General features: G+C 38.3%; 3 protein-coding genes across 3 annotated transcripts; 1 reads left to right on the top strand and 2 right to left on the bottom strand.

The window, feature by feature from the left end:
- Positions 1-5945: 5945 nt before the first annotated feature.
- On the bottom strand, positions 5946-8739 carry Hsc70-4 (Heat shock protein 70 cognate 4). The gene is made up of 3 exons (XM_065300690.1): positions 8593-8739; positions 8102-8306; positions 5946-7905 (listed from the first exon to the last, which is right to left on the bottom strand). Exons 2-3 carry the CDS (start codon positions 8304-8306, stop codon positions 6152-6154), a joined length of 1959 nt encoding a protein of 652 aa, XP_065156762.1. The 5' UTR covers positions 8593-8739; the 3' UTR covers positions 5946-6151.
- Positions 8740-9678: 939 nt separating this feature from the next.
- emei (transmembrane protein 161-like emei) lies at positions 9679-12585 on the bottom strand. Its single transcript, XM_065300693.1, has 10 exons — positions 12427-12585; positions 12175-12300; positions 11736-12107; positions 11583-11662; positions 11292-11507; positions 11117-11233; positions 10915-11055; positions 10684-10858; positions 10362-10613; positions 9679-10304 (listed from the first exon to the last, which is right to left on the bottom strand). Exons 2-10 carry the CDS (start codon positions 12175-12177, stop codon positions 10185-10187), a joined length of 1476 nt encoding a protein of 491 aa, XP_065156765.1. The 5' UTR covers positions 12178-12300; positions 12427-12585; the 3' UTR covers positions 9679-10184.
- Positions 12586-12910: 325 nt separating this feature from the next.
- LOC135790475 (methylthioribose-1-phosphate isomerase) lies at positions 12911-14509 on the top strand. The gene is made up of 5 exons (XM_065300694.1): positions 12911-13069; positions 13121-13308; positions 13385-13829; positions 13895-14058; positions 14124-14509. Exons 2-5 carry the CDS (start codon positions 13177-13179, stop codon positions 14439-14441), a joined length of 1059 nt encoding a protein of 352 aa, XP_065156766.1. The 5' UTR covers positions 12911-13069; positions 13121-13176; the 3' UTR covers positions 14442-14509.
- The last annotated feature ends 59 nt before the right edge of the window (positions 14510-14568 follow it).

Genomic DNA, 14568 nt, shown 5'->3' with positions numbered 1-14568 from the left:
CATGCATTGTTAAAAAAAAGTATCTGAGGATTATTAAAATGACAATAATCATGTGGTCGACCACGCTCACTTTGCCGTCGACCGTCGGCTCGACCTCCTCTTTTCGCTGAACGTTTTTAATCGAATTACACTCCATAGCATCATTAAATTAAAAAGTTTCTTGTTGATCTAATAAAATCTTGTACGTTGAATAGTTTTTTGCTATCATAGTCTCCATATATCTTAATATTTACAAACAAATAGTTATTTTAATCGTATTTACCTACTGTATTACTACGCGCCGTCGCTTGCCGTCTGCTGATTTGGATGTTTTCCACCGGATGTTCTCTAAATTTATGATGATTCTTCACCCCTCGGTTACCTTATGCAGTTGATGCCATCATCAAATGATAAATATATACACAATAAATTAAAATGTAAGTGTTTTATTCTTGTAGCACCTTTCTTACTCAATTTTCCAATGATTTTCGGGAAAAATCTTTGAATTTATGTTAAAATACAGTTGTTTTGGAATAAATTTCTCTCGTCATGAAGTGAATATTGACCATATTTGTAGTTTTTAAAATTTTCCTTTTGCAACACCCTGTATATTAGTTGTTCCTAACAGTACGTAGTAAATCGCTTTTATTTGTGAGTTTTGAGTGTTATTTGTTCGCTTGTTCGCTTTTCTTTGTGTCCGTGAAAATTTTCCTTCAACTGCGGTTTTAGGGCTATCTTTTTGCACTCTATTTTTTTTGTAACACCCTGTTTATTAGTTTCCCGGAGCATCGGGTGAACACGAGTAATATTTGTACTCGTAGTGTTCAGATGTTTTCCTCTTTGATGGGTGAATTTTCTAATTGTGACACCTTGTATAATCCTTTTCCTTCACATCCCTGAAAATTTTGCTTTAACTGTTATCAGAATTTAACTTCTTGCACTTTGAATTTTCTTTTTGTAACGCCCTGTATATTTGTTTCCCAGAGTAACGGTGAAAAACGAGTGATATTTGAGTGTTAATATATGTTTTCCTGTATGCACTTAAAATTTTTCTTTTGTGACACCCTGTATATTTGTTTCCATTTTCCATCACCTAGAAAATGGACAATTTGCTAAATTCTTTATCCCGCTAGAACATTTTGATGTGTTACTTGCTTATATGTGCGCGATGATGCAGGTCGTAAGTTCGGTGTCAATATGCCGGCATGTATTCTGTTGACTTGTAAAATATATACTTGTATTCTATTGTTAATAAATAAATAGTAAGATATATTGACTTCTTTGATTTGTGCACTCCTTCTATCATTTCAGGAACAGGTCTCTAAGAGAGTTCCCTCTCTCAGGGGATGATCCCCACTATAAAAATTGTTAAGGTATCCTGTGTGATTTGTGTGCTCCTTCTTTCATTTCAGCAACAGGTCAGAACTTGTAAGAATATTTTTAAGTGTCACCTCTCTTGAGGCGACAAAACTTAGAAATATTTGAACAAGACCTTATAAGGATTGTCCTTATAAGGAGATCCCCCTCTCTGGGGGTGATCCCCCACCATAAAAATTGTTGATATGTCTGATAATTTCGGGGATGAAGCGCAGAGACATCGTAGCTGTAGGATGGGCCGGGAGCAATGGACGGATCGAAGCAGTGGGCCGTAGACTGTCTTATAACGACACGTGCCAAAAAATTTAAAAATCTGTTCTCCCCTGTTCTCTTTCTTCTATCTCCTCCTCTTCTCTACTCTACTCTACTCTCTGTTCTCTTCCTTCTATCTTCTCCCATTCTCTACTACTCCTTCCTTCTTCTTCCATTTCTCCACTTGCTTTCTTATTTCTTCTCATATTGCCTTCACTTGTATTTCAATTTCTCTTATATTTCGTTGCAATTCATATATGCAACCCAAATTACACCTGATATTTTTATATTTGAGAAAAATGCCTTCCATACCTGAGATTCGATCCGTGTCTGCTAGCATGCCAGCAGGTGCACGTCTCCACTCGACCACCGAGTGTTTTTATTGTTGTCATTTGATTCTTCTATTTATGTTTCGACTTTTATCATGTTTTTAAAAACAACAACACAATTCAAGTAACAGTTAGTTATCTTATACCCGCTGCTCACACATAAGACTTATATGCCATATTATTTAAAACTGAAAACGACAAAAAGGATACCACAAAAAAATATGAATGAGATTATAATCAAACATTGTGTTTTATTGACAACAATTAACAATAGTTACATTACAGTTACAAAATATCAACAGCTAACAATTTCTGCCGCAATAAAAGTGCAATCCGGACAAAACGCAGCCGCACATCACGCGCGTACAATCCAAAAAGCATTCAAAATTATTACGTAACAACGCGAAGGTAAATTAAGAAACTCAAGAATAATGAAGAAAATGTGCGTGCGCATCACCCGACGACAAAAATGAGACTAACGTGCTACGCGAGCTAACCGCGTGGCGAAGGCACAAAAATTGCACGAGATAAGAAAACCTTGTTTGTTAGAAAACATAGATACTTTCAGTACATGCCGAACAGGAAAAGAATTGTACTAGTACTCTGCATGGAACTTTTAATAACAAACTTAAATTTTGAAACTAAATATTCCAATTATTTCAAAAGTTGCATTTGTTAAAAAAAAGATTTCGTCATAAAAAAAGTCAAAAATTTCTTTGGTTTAAGGAGTCGTTAAATATGTGATCAAGTTGAAATAACAGAAATAATTATAATTAGAAAAACTTAAAAAATATTCTTTATGAAAGAAAACACACAAACATAAATTTAGGGGGCCAATTACACAATAATCACAAAAGTTAATTAGCAAAATGATAAAGAAATTAAATACTTACTATCTGGTGCAAAAATGGTCCTTCTACGATGTCAGACTCACGTGCAAAATCCCTGAAACCAGCAAAAATTAGTCCTTCGAATATAAAATGCAATTTTGGGGCTCAAAATGTGAGAAAATCACAAAAGTTATTGCATGGACAACATAATGTTACTAGTATTGCTATAATTTTTGTTTATTATTTGCATATTGCTATAATTTGACATTTCTATAGACGCCCCCTACGCGAGTTAAAGGTAGATAATAACAACAGTGCGGCAATTACCATTCCGCATTACCACCAACAAATACAACGTAAACTCGCCCCATTCGCACAACAACAAGCAATAATACGATACAGTAAAAGTCGTGAAGCGATTAAATGTGCAATACAATGTAAACTCTTGATAACCTTTATAATGACGTTGAAATATGTACAAGAAGGCTGGATAAGTAAACTTAAATCAATTAATTTTAGTAAGTATCGTAATAAAAAGTTTACACAGATTGCTATTCCACAAGCATTCATTAAATTAATTGTCAAAGTTCCCTAAACATATACAATTCTAATTCAAAGTGAAATAGAAAAATGTGCCGTGGTTTCAAAGTCGGGAGATTTCTTTTCTGTCCTTCCCTGTACGCATTATTTGCACTGGTTTGAAAAATATGGGACAAATTCAAAAAGTATCGCATCCCATAGAAACGCAGCTGATCTTCACCAGGTTGGTAGGGTAGGTGTTCCTTTGGCCATTTTGAAGCAGTTAGGACCGAATTTCGCGGGAATTTAAGAGTGCATTTTAAAAAAGAACTCTTAATCTAAAAGAATTCAAGGAAAAAATAATAATATCGCGAAGGGTTCGCGAGATATGACCCGTTTTCCACCGCATGTTTTGGAAAATGTAAAAAAAGGGCAAACTTTGGCGGCCATTTTAAAGCAGTTACAACCAAATACCGCGGGAGTTTAAGAGTGCATTTTAAAAAAGAACTCTTAATCTAACAGAATTCAAAGAAAAAATAAAAATATCGCGAAGGGTTCGCGAGATATGACCCGTTTTCCACCGCATGTTTTGGAAAATGCTAAAAAAGGGCAAACTTTGGCGGCCATTTTGAGGCAGTTGCGGCCGAATTTCGCGGAAGTTTAGGAATGCATTTTAAAAAAGAACTCTTAATCTAACAGAATTCAAAGAAAAAATAAAAATATCGCGAAGGGTTCGCGTGATATGACCCGTTTTCCACCGCATGTTTTGGAAAATGTAAAAAAAAAGGCAAACTTTGGCGGCCATTTTGAGGCAGTTACGACCGTATTTCGCGGAAGTTTAAGAGTGGGTATTGAAACAGAAACAACAATTATTTGTCTGCTAAGAGAGCACGCGGTTGAGGTAAAAAAAAACAAGTAAAGTCAACAACAGATTTGATTTTCATATGGTTGAAGAAATGCGATAACATACGCTTTTGGCATTACTAATAGGTTGAAAGGACCTTAATTAAGCACATTGTAGGAACGATGAAATACGCGTATAATACAAAAAGAGTATCCGACGGCCGACGGAATATCACTCACGCTTTACCTCTGTGTATGTACAATCCGTGTTTAAGTGCAAGTTTGTTTTTAACTTATTATGTTTTAAAACGTAACATTTAAGCATTGTTAATGTACGTATGCTAAGCCATGCTGCGACTTGTAAACACTGCAACTACGTGCGAACAGACTTGCCTTTAAAAAAAGTTGTTTACCCACGGGCAGTGATAAGCGCGAAGAGAAGAAAACAAAAACAATTCCATGTGAGTACCAACTAAGTTTTACCACGTTGAAAGAATTTAGTAGATGAATAATATTCTCGCGTGCATACTATCACTATGATATCAAGGAAGTCAATAATAATTCATTTCAAAAATGCAAGAGTACATAAATCAAAAATATTAAATCAATTATAAAGTTACCAGGGTATCGGCGACGAACTGTAACTGATGTCCCACGCAGTTTGCAGCAATCCCATGGAATCGATGCTGAATCGATTGTGGCGATTGTGGAATTCACTGGTTTGTGACACAAAATTGATAAAAACAGATATTACACGAATTTGGAAACGAATATAATTTATAAGTATCAATTTTATTCCTCGGAATAATGCAAGTTAAGTTTCTTGTGCACGCCCGGCAAATAAACAATAGATCGAGAGCACAACCGTACGGTAGTAGCACAAACAAATTCACAAGAGAACAAGGAGACAACTCGCAAGAAACGCGTGTGCATCAACCGACGACTATGTTCTACTACGATCAAGTAAACTCGAACGACGCGAATAAAGCGTGCGCTGATACTGCTTGTGCCGAACGCGGATTGTGCGCACTGATCGAACGCACGAAGCGACTTTATGCAAACGGCACTTGTTGAAGGTGAAAAGGTTGTTTAGATACAGAGTATAAATGTTTGAAGAGAATCATTTATATTGTTGAAAAAGAACATCTAATATTCAATCCATAATGATGGATGTTAATTTTCTAACTATTCTATTATCCACGTTTTATAAATATAAATGAACGATCAAAATGGTGGAATTAGTAACTTACCATTGTATCGTGCTTCGTAGGAAAAAATCTATATTAAAATAAGATGCTTGACATTAAGAGAAAACCAGAAATAAAACCCTGATTCAAGGAAGTATTGTAGCCACAAGCGTGTTTCAGTTTAATTACATCTAATTTTCATTGTGGGAACAAAATAAGTGCTCGTTTAAAAAATATTGCCTTACAAACGTAAGTTTCTTTAAATTTTGAAATAAATTTGCGAAAACACTTTAATTGCATGCAAAGTTAGTTACTGCAGACAATAACAAACAGACCATGATGAGAAAGAATAAAAATGCGCCATCCAAATTAAATTGACCAACACACAACACACGTGAATTACCACTGAATGTTGCCGAATATTAGTTACAAAGCAGAGACAAACAAGAGATTCATGGAAATAAAAATCGTATAAACCACGCGAGATATGTGTTCGTACCTAGAGTGATGGAAGTGAACTAAAATGAATGTTTACGAAAGTAGCAGGATGAAAATAAAAGTTCGTTCCGCTCGCCTAACGAGAGGCGGCGCAGGATATTCAGGGATGGTTAGCACAATATATAACAAAGTTTTATGTAAGGATTTCGACGCTTTATTGAACAATTCAAGTTTCCTAGTTCAGAAATACGAAAATTTGAAGAGATGTTTCCATTCAAAAACACCCTCGAACAAACAGTTTGTCATCTTTGGTGAAAAATCAGATTCATATTAAAACGGTGACGTATAAATTAGGCAAATTCTGCAAATAATACTGGAGTAAGGAATGTGGAGTTATTTAATCGACTTCTTCGATGGTCGGACCGGCACCGCCAGCGCCCGGAGCACCTGCACCGGGGGCAGCACCGCCAGCACCAGGGAATCCACCAGGCATACCGCCCGGAGCACCACCGGCGCCTCCCTGGTACAACTTGGCAATGATCGGATTGCACAAGCCCTCCAATTCCTTCTGCTTGTGTTCGTATTCTTCCTTCTCGCCCAACTGGTTGGCATCCAACCAGGCGATGACTTCGTTAACCTTGTCCATGACCTGAGTTTTTTCGGCGTCACTGATCTTCTCCTTGATCTTGTCATCCTCCATAGTGCTCTTGATGTTGAAGCAGTAAGATTCGAGACCGTTCTTGGCGGAAATTGTGCTCTTCTGTTTCTCATCTTCGTTGCGGTATTTCTCAGCTTCGTTAACCATACGCTCGATTTCCTCCTTACTGAGACGACCCTTGTCGTTGGTAATGGTGATCTTGTTCTCCTTGTTGGTGGACTTCTCGATAGCAGTTACGTTCAAGATACCGTTGGCGTCAATGTCGAAGGTGACTTCGATTTGAGGAACACCACGGGGCGCTGGTGGAATGCCGGTGAGCTCGAACTTTCCAAGGATATTGTTGTCCTTAGTCATGGCACGTTCACCTTCGTAAACCTGGATCAAGACACCAGGTTGGTTGTCTGAGTAGGTCGTGAAGGTCTGAGTCTGCTTGGTGGGAATGGTAGTGTTACGCTTAATCAAAGCAGTCATCACACCGCCAGCAGTTTCGATACCCAAAGACAATGGAGTTACGTCGAGGAGGAGCAGATCCTGCACCTCTTCGGACTTGTCACCGTGCAAGATGGCAGCCTGGACGGCAGCACCGTACGCGACGGCTTCATCGGGGTTGATCGATTTGTTCAACTCCTTGCCATTGAAGAAGTCTTGCAACAACTTCTGGACTTTCGGGATACGAGTAGAACCACCGACAAGTACGATGTCGTGGATATGAGCTTTGTCCATCTTGGCGTCGCGGATCGACTTCTCGACGGGTTCCATGGTGGAGCGGAACAAGTCAGCGTTCAACTCTTCGAAACGAGCCCTGGTGATGGAGGTGTAGAAATCAATACCCTCGAACAAGGAATCGATTTCAATGGACGCCTGGGTGGAGGATGACAGGGTACGCTTCGCACGTTCGCAAGATGTGCGCAGACGACGCAGGGCACGCTTGTTGCTAGTCAAATCCTTCTTGTATTTGCGCTTGAATTCCTGCACAAAGTGGTTAACCATACGATTGTCAAAATCTTCACCGCCCAAGTGAGTGTCACCAGCGGTAGACTTGACCTCAAAGATACCGTCTTCAATGGTCAAGATGGACACATCGAAGGTACCACCGCCCAAATCAAAGATAAGAACATTGCGCTCGCCGACACCCTTCTTGTCCAAACCGTAGGCGATGGCAGCCGCGGTGGGTTCGTTGATGATACGCAAAACCTGCAGACCGGAGATGGTACCGGCATCCTTGGTGGCCTGACGCTGAGAGTCGTTGAAATATGCGGGTACGGTGATGACAGCATTTGTGACAGTCTTGCCAAGATAAGCTTCAGCAGTTTCCTTCATCTTAACCAAAACCATGGAGCTGACCTCCTCGGGGAAGAAGCTCTTGGCTTCACCCTTGTAGTCAACCTTGATCTTTGGTTTGCCACCGTCGCTGATGACCTCGAACGGCCAGTGCTTCATATCACTCTGGACAGTGGTGTCTTCAAACTTGCGCCCAATAAGACGTTTAGCATCTAAGAAAATAAAGAACGAAATTAATGGCTGAAGTAAAACAAGCTATCTATGAGAATGAGAATAGAATTTTAGGCATTCTTCAGATATTTTGACTAATCATAATGTAGCTCATAAACTCTAGTCTGGCATGACATTTGGTATCATCATTTCATATATATGGGGGACTGAAGCATAGAATTAACAGTCAAATCTTACCAAAAATTGTGTTATTGGGGTTCATCGCAACTTGGTTCTTGGCGGCATCACCGATGAGACGCTCAGTGTCTGTGAAGGCAACATAGGATGGTGTTGTCCTGTTTCCTTGATCGTTAGCAATAATTTCGACCTTTCCATGTTGGAAAACACCCACACAGGAATAGGTGGTTCCAAGATCAATACCAACTGCTGGTGCCTTAGCCATCTGAGAATGAAAGAACACAATAAATTTCTTGCTACACTATTGGGCTATTATCAATGTGACGATCAACATGTGTAATTAATTAATTATTGATTTTATACGCGCTGTATTCTTACTTTGAATCAATGAAAAATAATAGAAGATTCGAGAACAAGTAATTTTTGGTGGAACGCGCCTTAAACACGTGCGTCACACAAATGTAGAAAATGAAAACAGTTGACGCCTAAGCCTTCTAAATAATATCTAATCGTAATAGAGGGAAGTTAGTTGATCGATAGACCTCACGTACCTTATAGATTTATGTATAAATGCAGATAAAACTTGAATTATTCACGCGCAGAAGTTCACTGCACAACGTCTTAGCTTGAAATCGGGACGGGAGGCTCGCAATGGCCGGTTTTATACACCGGATCAATGCCGCTTCTAGAATATTCCGGAACGCGGCCAACCGGCGAACGAGGCGCGTGACGCAGTGCGCTCCGATTGGTCGAAATGACGCTTCTCAACATTTCCGGTTATAATTCCGGCGTATTATAAACAAAATAATAGTATAATATTAATAATATATGCACAGTATTATTTACAATATTTTTAAGGTTCATTGAGTGTAAAAATAAATATAAGTAACTCTTTATTATCCAAAATCAGAATATCCATGGGCACGAGTATGGATAGCCCGCGATATTTAAAATTTCTTTCGGTGTAGTATACGTTATTCTAGAATTCTAGATAGTTCCGGAGAATTCAAGAGAAAATAAATACTCGTCAGCATTTTGAACTGTTTCATTAAATTCAGCACAAATCATAATGAATATAATGAGTCATTCTTAGCAGATACCAAATCACAATGTTGTGCAGTGTTGAGGATGTTGAGATTATCCAAATCTGTAAAAGGCGACAATTCGAAATGAACTTGAACCGTTCAGCGCGTTCATCGAGTGCTAAACACGTGGTCGTTGTCGCAATGCGATCTGTTCGTCGTTTCAAGGTTTCGCAATATAACATGCGTATATTCAAGCAAGACATGGTCGCATAGGTAAAATGCATGGGAATATTGAGTCATTGTATTGAAATTTAACGGTTTGTAAATGCCCAGGTATAGTTTTTTTTTTCAAAATGGGACTAGCACAAGTTCTAAGAAAAGAGATGCAGCTGCTTGCACCTTCAACTTGAATGCACAAACAGGGGAATGTCCCTCGGTGCGGCGCTCAGCCTTTCTTTTTCCCATTTTGGATCACGCTTTAAATTTTTCTTAACGACTTCCGCGTCTGCCTCCATTTTGAGAGCAGCAACCATGTGTTTCAACGGTTTTTTCTTTTCTTGTTTATGCCTAATATAAAGGCGTAAAGCTGTATTAACTAAACAATAAAAAACATTTTTGGTAAATATTTATTTGTGGACATGAAGAACAAACAAAAAGAAACAATTGAACGCATGTTAATGACGTGATACACATGCGTAAAATCGACGCTAGATACAAAAACTGCACACAGTCAAAAATTAACTCTGAATACGTAAATTCTTGCCTCCAAGTTTCGCACCAACTTGATGCAAGCAAAGTCTAGACGCGTTTACAATTGTCATTGTTGCTGCGTCACTCGATCTACGCTGTTTATTAATCGCCGCGACTGGTTTCCAAGCAGCGGGCTGCGATCACGTTCGCAAATGCTACTCGATGTCGGTAATGATGATTCGCGCAAATTCGTTTCAAACGTTCACGTGTTGCGCGTGTTAATCTTATCATTTGGTTTTGATATCAATTAACATCGTTTTATAAACTTACATGACTAAACTTCCTAGAATACTTGCACGCGTAAGCTTAGGAAAATGAGGTTTGAAAATGTTCGCGGTTTACTTATTACGGCTGTGAAGTGGCTAACGTTATGACTGTGAAAAGTACGATTGATATACTAATCCTACTGAGGTAGTTCCGAAGTATAGGAAGCAGCACCACCACGTGCCGAATCCAAAGAGGCCACGGAAGACGTCCACTGTGAACACCTGCATAAAATTACAATGTTAATATTTAAATATTTTAGATCTGATTATATTTTTTACTGATTTGAGACTATCAAGCGCCATGTGAAAGTTTTCGGCACTTTTCACAATGGAATCAGCTGCCTCTGATGAATCGCCAACTACGGAGGGTGGCGCCCCCAATGCGCATTCTTCGTCGGCTGGTTCGACGTACAGCCCTCTCCAACTGTACTCGCCCAGCGTTTTGTACATTATTCCCATGTAGAGGCACATTATCAGCGGTGCCAGGTATTGTATCGTCACAACACATAAGTAGTAAAATACGGCAGCAATCTGTAATTAATAAGATAGCCAAAAAGTAATTTTATGCGCTACGTTGAAAAAATAAAATATTATACTGTACTTTTTTCTGGAAGTCAACATTTGTTATACGTCCAGCTTCCTTTTTTTGTTCCTCAACACGATGATATGCCATATCGAGATAGGCTTGAAGATACCACGGCATAATACACAACTTCAGTAAGAAAGTAAAAACGATGGCGACAATTCGGAGCGTATCGAATGCGGCCGGAGTCAATCTGAATAAACAAAAATTTTTAGCAAGAAAATTTGTTGGTACAAATGTTAAACTTACAATGGTTCTGTCATTCCACTGAATATCCTGACAGTCAAGTAGTTGCGACTTACTGGTTTGATCCACGCGATGACCAGAAGGAAAGGTAGAGCAAAACTTAGATTTAATAACAACTGCACCACCCGACGATCTCTAAAGTATCTAAATTATAGAAAAATCAATAATTAATAGAAATTATTAATTTAACCATTCATTTCTTTACTTTAACATATCCCAATGCATTCGGGCAATTCGCAGACCAGGGAAAGTTAACAATGCGCCCAAAAGTCCACACCACAGAGCCATGAAGAATTTCAGGACGATTTTCGATGCCGGACCACTAAAAACAATATTTAATAATTAAAAGCAACTTTTTAGAGCTCTGTATATATATTTACGTTGAGCTTAAGCCTTGTCGATCAAGGAAGATGGCCGCACTTTTGTTGAAGCTGGTGTACGCCGTTTCCAGACCAACTTCTAAGGTGTTCTCATCGACAATCAACACCATCATCGATATTAATAAATAGGTAAAGCCCATGCAGATGCAGGTGGACCTTTCGCCGACCGATTCTTCACCTCGAAAGTATTGGACGGTTAATGATAACAGAATTTTGCTATTTAAACATTAAGAAAAATATGAAAAGTTTTTGTTGTTTAAAGTAATAAAATTACTTATTTGAAAAGGATACATTGAGAAAATAATTACTAAAAAGCACCAGAGCATGCTTAAGTTAATTTCATCTTTGATGGGGAACCATATTTGATACACCTACAATCAAAACAATTTTTTTTAGAAAATTTTGTAGCTTTTAAGACATATTCTTAAAGAAAACTTAATTTACCTCAGTCACAATATACACTAAAGCAGCATATAAAGAGAAATCAACAAGCCACTGATACTCTGGATAATATCTGAGATGAATCACATCTAGGCTGCATACTTTGGCAGTTTCCAGCTCAACATCAACATTCCTGGGTATATGAAATGTCTCTGCCTTGTGCTCAATTCTTCCATTCTGCTTGCCTGCCTTCTTATTCTTTGCTTTATCCTTAGGCACATTGGCAACCTGCCGGAGTTCTGTATTGGTTGGATACAGATATCTTATTAAACCAGTTGAACACAATATCCACCTGGCTAGGGAAAAATGTGGTCCGAGCTTCTGGATGATGCTGATCATCACCAGAGTGATAACTAGTTGAGCGCCAAGGAGTGCCTGGAAAACACAAATGTAAATTAAACATGACTTTTATTTACTGCTTATTATTTATGAGAATATTTACCATTTTCAATAGATCTAATTAACACTGCGCCGGATAAGAAAAATCACACGTGCCGCATATTTTATTGTGTCATTGTATTTATAGGAATTTAAGGATTCGCTGGGACTCGCACTGCGCCTGCCTAACCTGAAAAATATATTTAGATTTTAGATTCATTTCATGTTCATTTCGTCCCACGGTAGCGGCAAGAGATACATTATGCAACTATGCGCCCCGCGCACTCTTTATTATTCTTCTTATGTTATTACTCACGCGTAATCCAATAGGAGCACTTCCTTATCATCTCGAGGACGTCGACGTGCACGCCTTATCGTTGCATGAGTTGTATTAAATGACGCTCGCGCATATTAGCAGCGGATGAGAACAAATGACAAGTTTTAAAATCATAATTTTCCTTGGGTTTTAACATATTTTCTCTTGTATAAAACTTAAAATTTAACAGAATTTGATGCATAGGACTTTATAAAGTTAATGAAACTGTAATTCCTATATAACTTTTAATAAAAATAGTAAAAAACTTAAATATGCGCTTGCATATGAAAGTTTAAAACGTTTTGTTACTTTACTAAATAAATTAAATGGGTAAATTATGATTCCTTAAATAAATTATTGTAGAATAAACAACAGAATAAAATTTTCCAAGAATATGAGTTGGACTATGTTCCGTTTTCGAATATTTAATTAATATCTTTAACATTAAACTTGCGCGTGTAGAGTGTTGATTTTAGACATTTTTTCATTTACATGAGTATGCCGTGAAGTGCTACAAATTATCTTAATTAAACATTTAGCCTAATCTGAATCGACCTCGGTTGAGTAATCGAGACAAACTGTCGTCCGTTGTCGTCGACCGTACTCAGTATGCAAGTTAAAATAATGTACTCAGTTGTTTTCGGTAGCTTTTGAATTTCTGCGCGAAAGTCTTGATATTTTAAAGGTTAAGTAGTTTTAGATAAGAAGAATAGCTAATTGAACTGTGAAATTAAATAAACTTGCCTGAATATGACGCTGCAGTCGATTAGGTACGCTAAGGGCAACCTGGAAGTACTGGACCAGTTGCTACTGCCCGCACAATGCAAATATCTCCAGGTGAAAACCGTCGAAGATGGCTGGAAAGTTATAAACAAAATGCAAGTATGTTCCACGTTTTTTTCCTTCTTATTCATAAATTGGGATTCTTACGAATACTGGACTTAAATTGTTGTTGCAGGTTCGAGGTGCGCCTGCCATTGCAATTGTTGGTTGTCTCAGTTTAGCAGTGCAAATAAATGAGGAAAAATTTGAGAGCAAAAAGGCTCTTCGACAGGAAATTGAGGGCAGACTGAATTATTTAGTGTCTTCTAGACCTACAGCAGTTAACATGAAACTGGCTGCAGATGATTTAATTCAATTTGCTAACATTCTGTGTGATGATGAAAGTTTGACCATAGAAACAATGAAGCAAAGGTTTATTACAAGAATAGAAGACATGTTAGATAGGGATATTGCTGATAACAAGGCAATTGGAATGTATGGGGAGAAGGAAATCATCAGTCAATATCCAAAAGAAAATCAATTCCGGATATTGACACATTGTAATACCGGATCACTAGCCACAGCTGGGTATGGTACTGCTCTAGGCGTAATTCGCACATTACATTCGTCCCAAAAATTAGGTAAACAAGGCCTTCCAACAAGTGAATAGATTTTCTAATCGCGTTTGTGTATGTTTATCTAATAGAACATGTTTACTGCACGGAAACAAGACCGTACAATCAAGGCGCGCGGTTGACCGCCTATGAGCTAGTTCACGATAAAATTCCAGCGACGCTGATTGTCGACAGCATGGTGGCTACTTTGATGAAGCAGCGGCGGATATCAGCTGTTGTTGTCGGCGCTGATAGGGTAACAATGAACTTTGTTCACATTACACGCTGAAAATAATAACTAAAATTTAAAATCACCCTTAGGTTGCTTCAAATGGCGACACAGCGAATAAAATCGGCACTTATCAAATCGCCGTGTTGGCAAAACACCACAACGTGCCTTTCTACATCGCTGCGCCCTTCACGTCCATCGATATGAACATAGTCAGCGGTGATTATATCAAAATTGAAGAGAGGCCCGACCGGGAGATGACGCATGTTGGTGATCATCGGATTGCTGCGCAGGGTATCGCCTGTTGGAATCCTGCATTCGATGTAACCCCGGCAGATTTGATCGCTGGTATTATCACAGAAAAGGGCGTTTTCCGGCCGGCCGAATTGGCAACTTTGGAATACCATTGATCTATGGAAATATCTGCGTCTTGTTGAAGTTTTATTACCTTTTCAAACATTAAATATTTTATATACCACGGTAATTGTTATGCTTTCTTCGCGAGATCCTGTAAAAATCATCAAATTTAATTATAAC

The sequence above is a fragment of the Atheta coriaria genome, unplaced genomic scaffold, assembly GCF_025399875.1.
Source record: "Atheta coriaria isolate IRGN ID8LTWV9N9 unplaced genomic scaffold, Caltech_Dcor_3.1 hic_scaffold_4_pilon, whole genome shotgun sequence".
Taxonomy (NCBI): Eukaryota; Metazoa; Arthropoda; class Insecta; order Coleoptera; family Staphylinidae; genus Dalotia; species Dalotia coriaria.
This window is presented reverse-complemented; position numbering and strand designations above follow the sequence as displayed.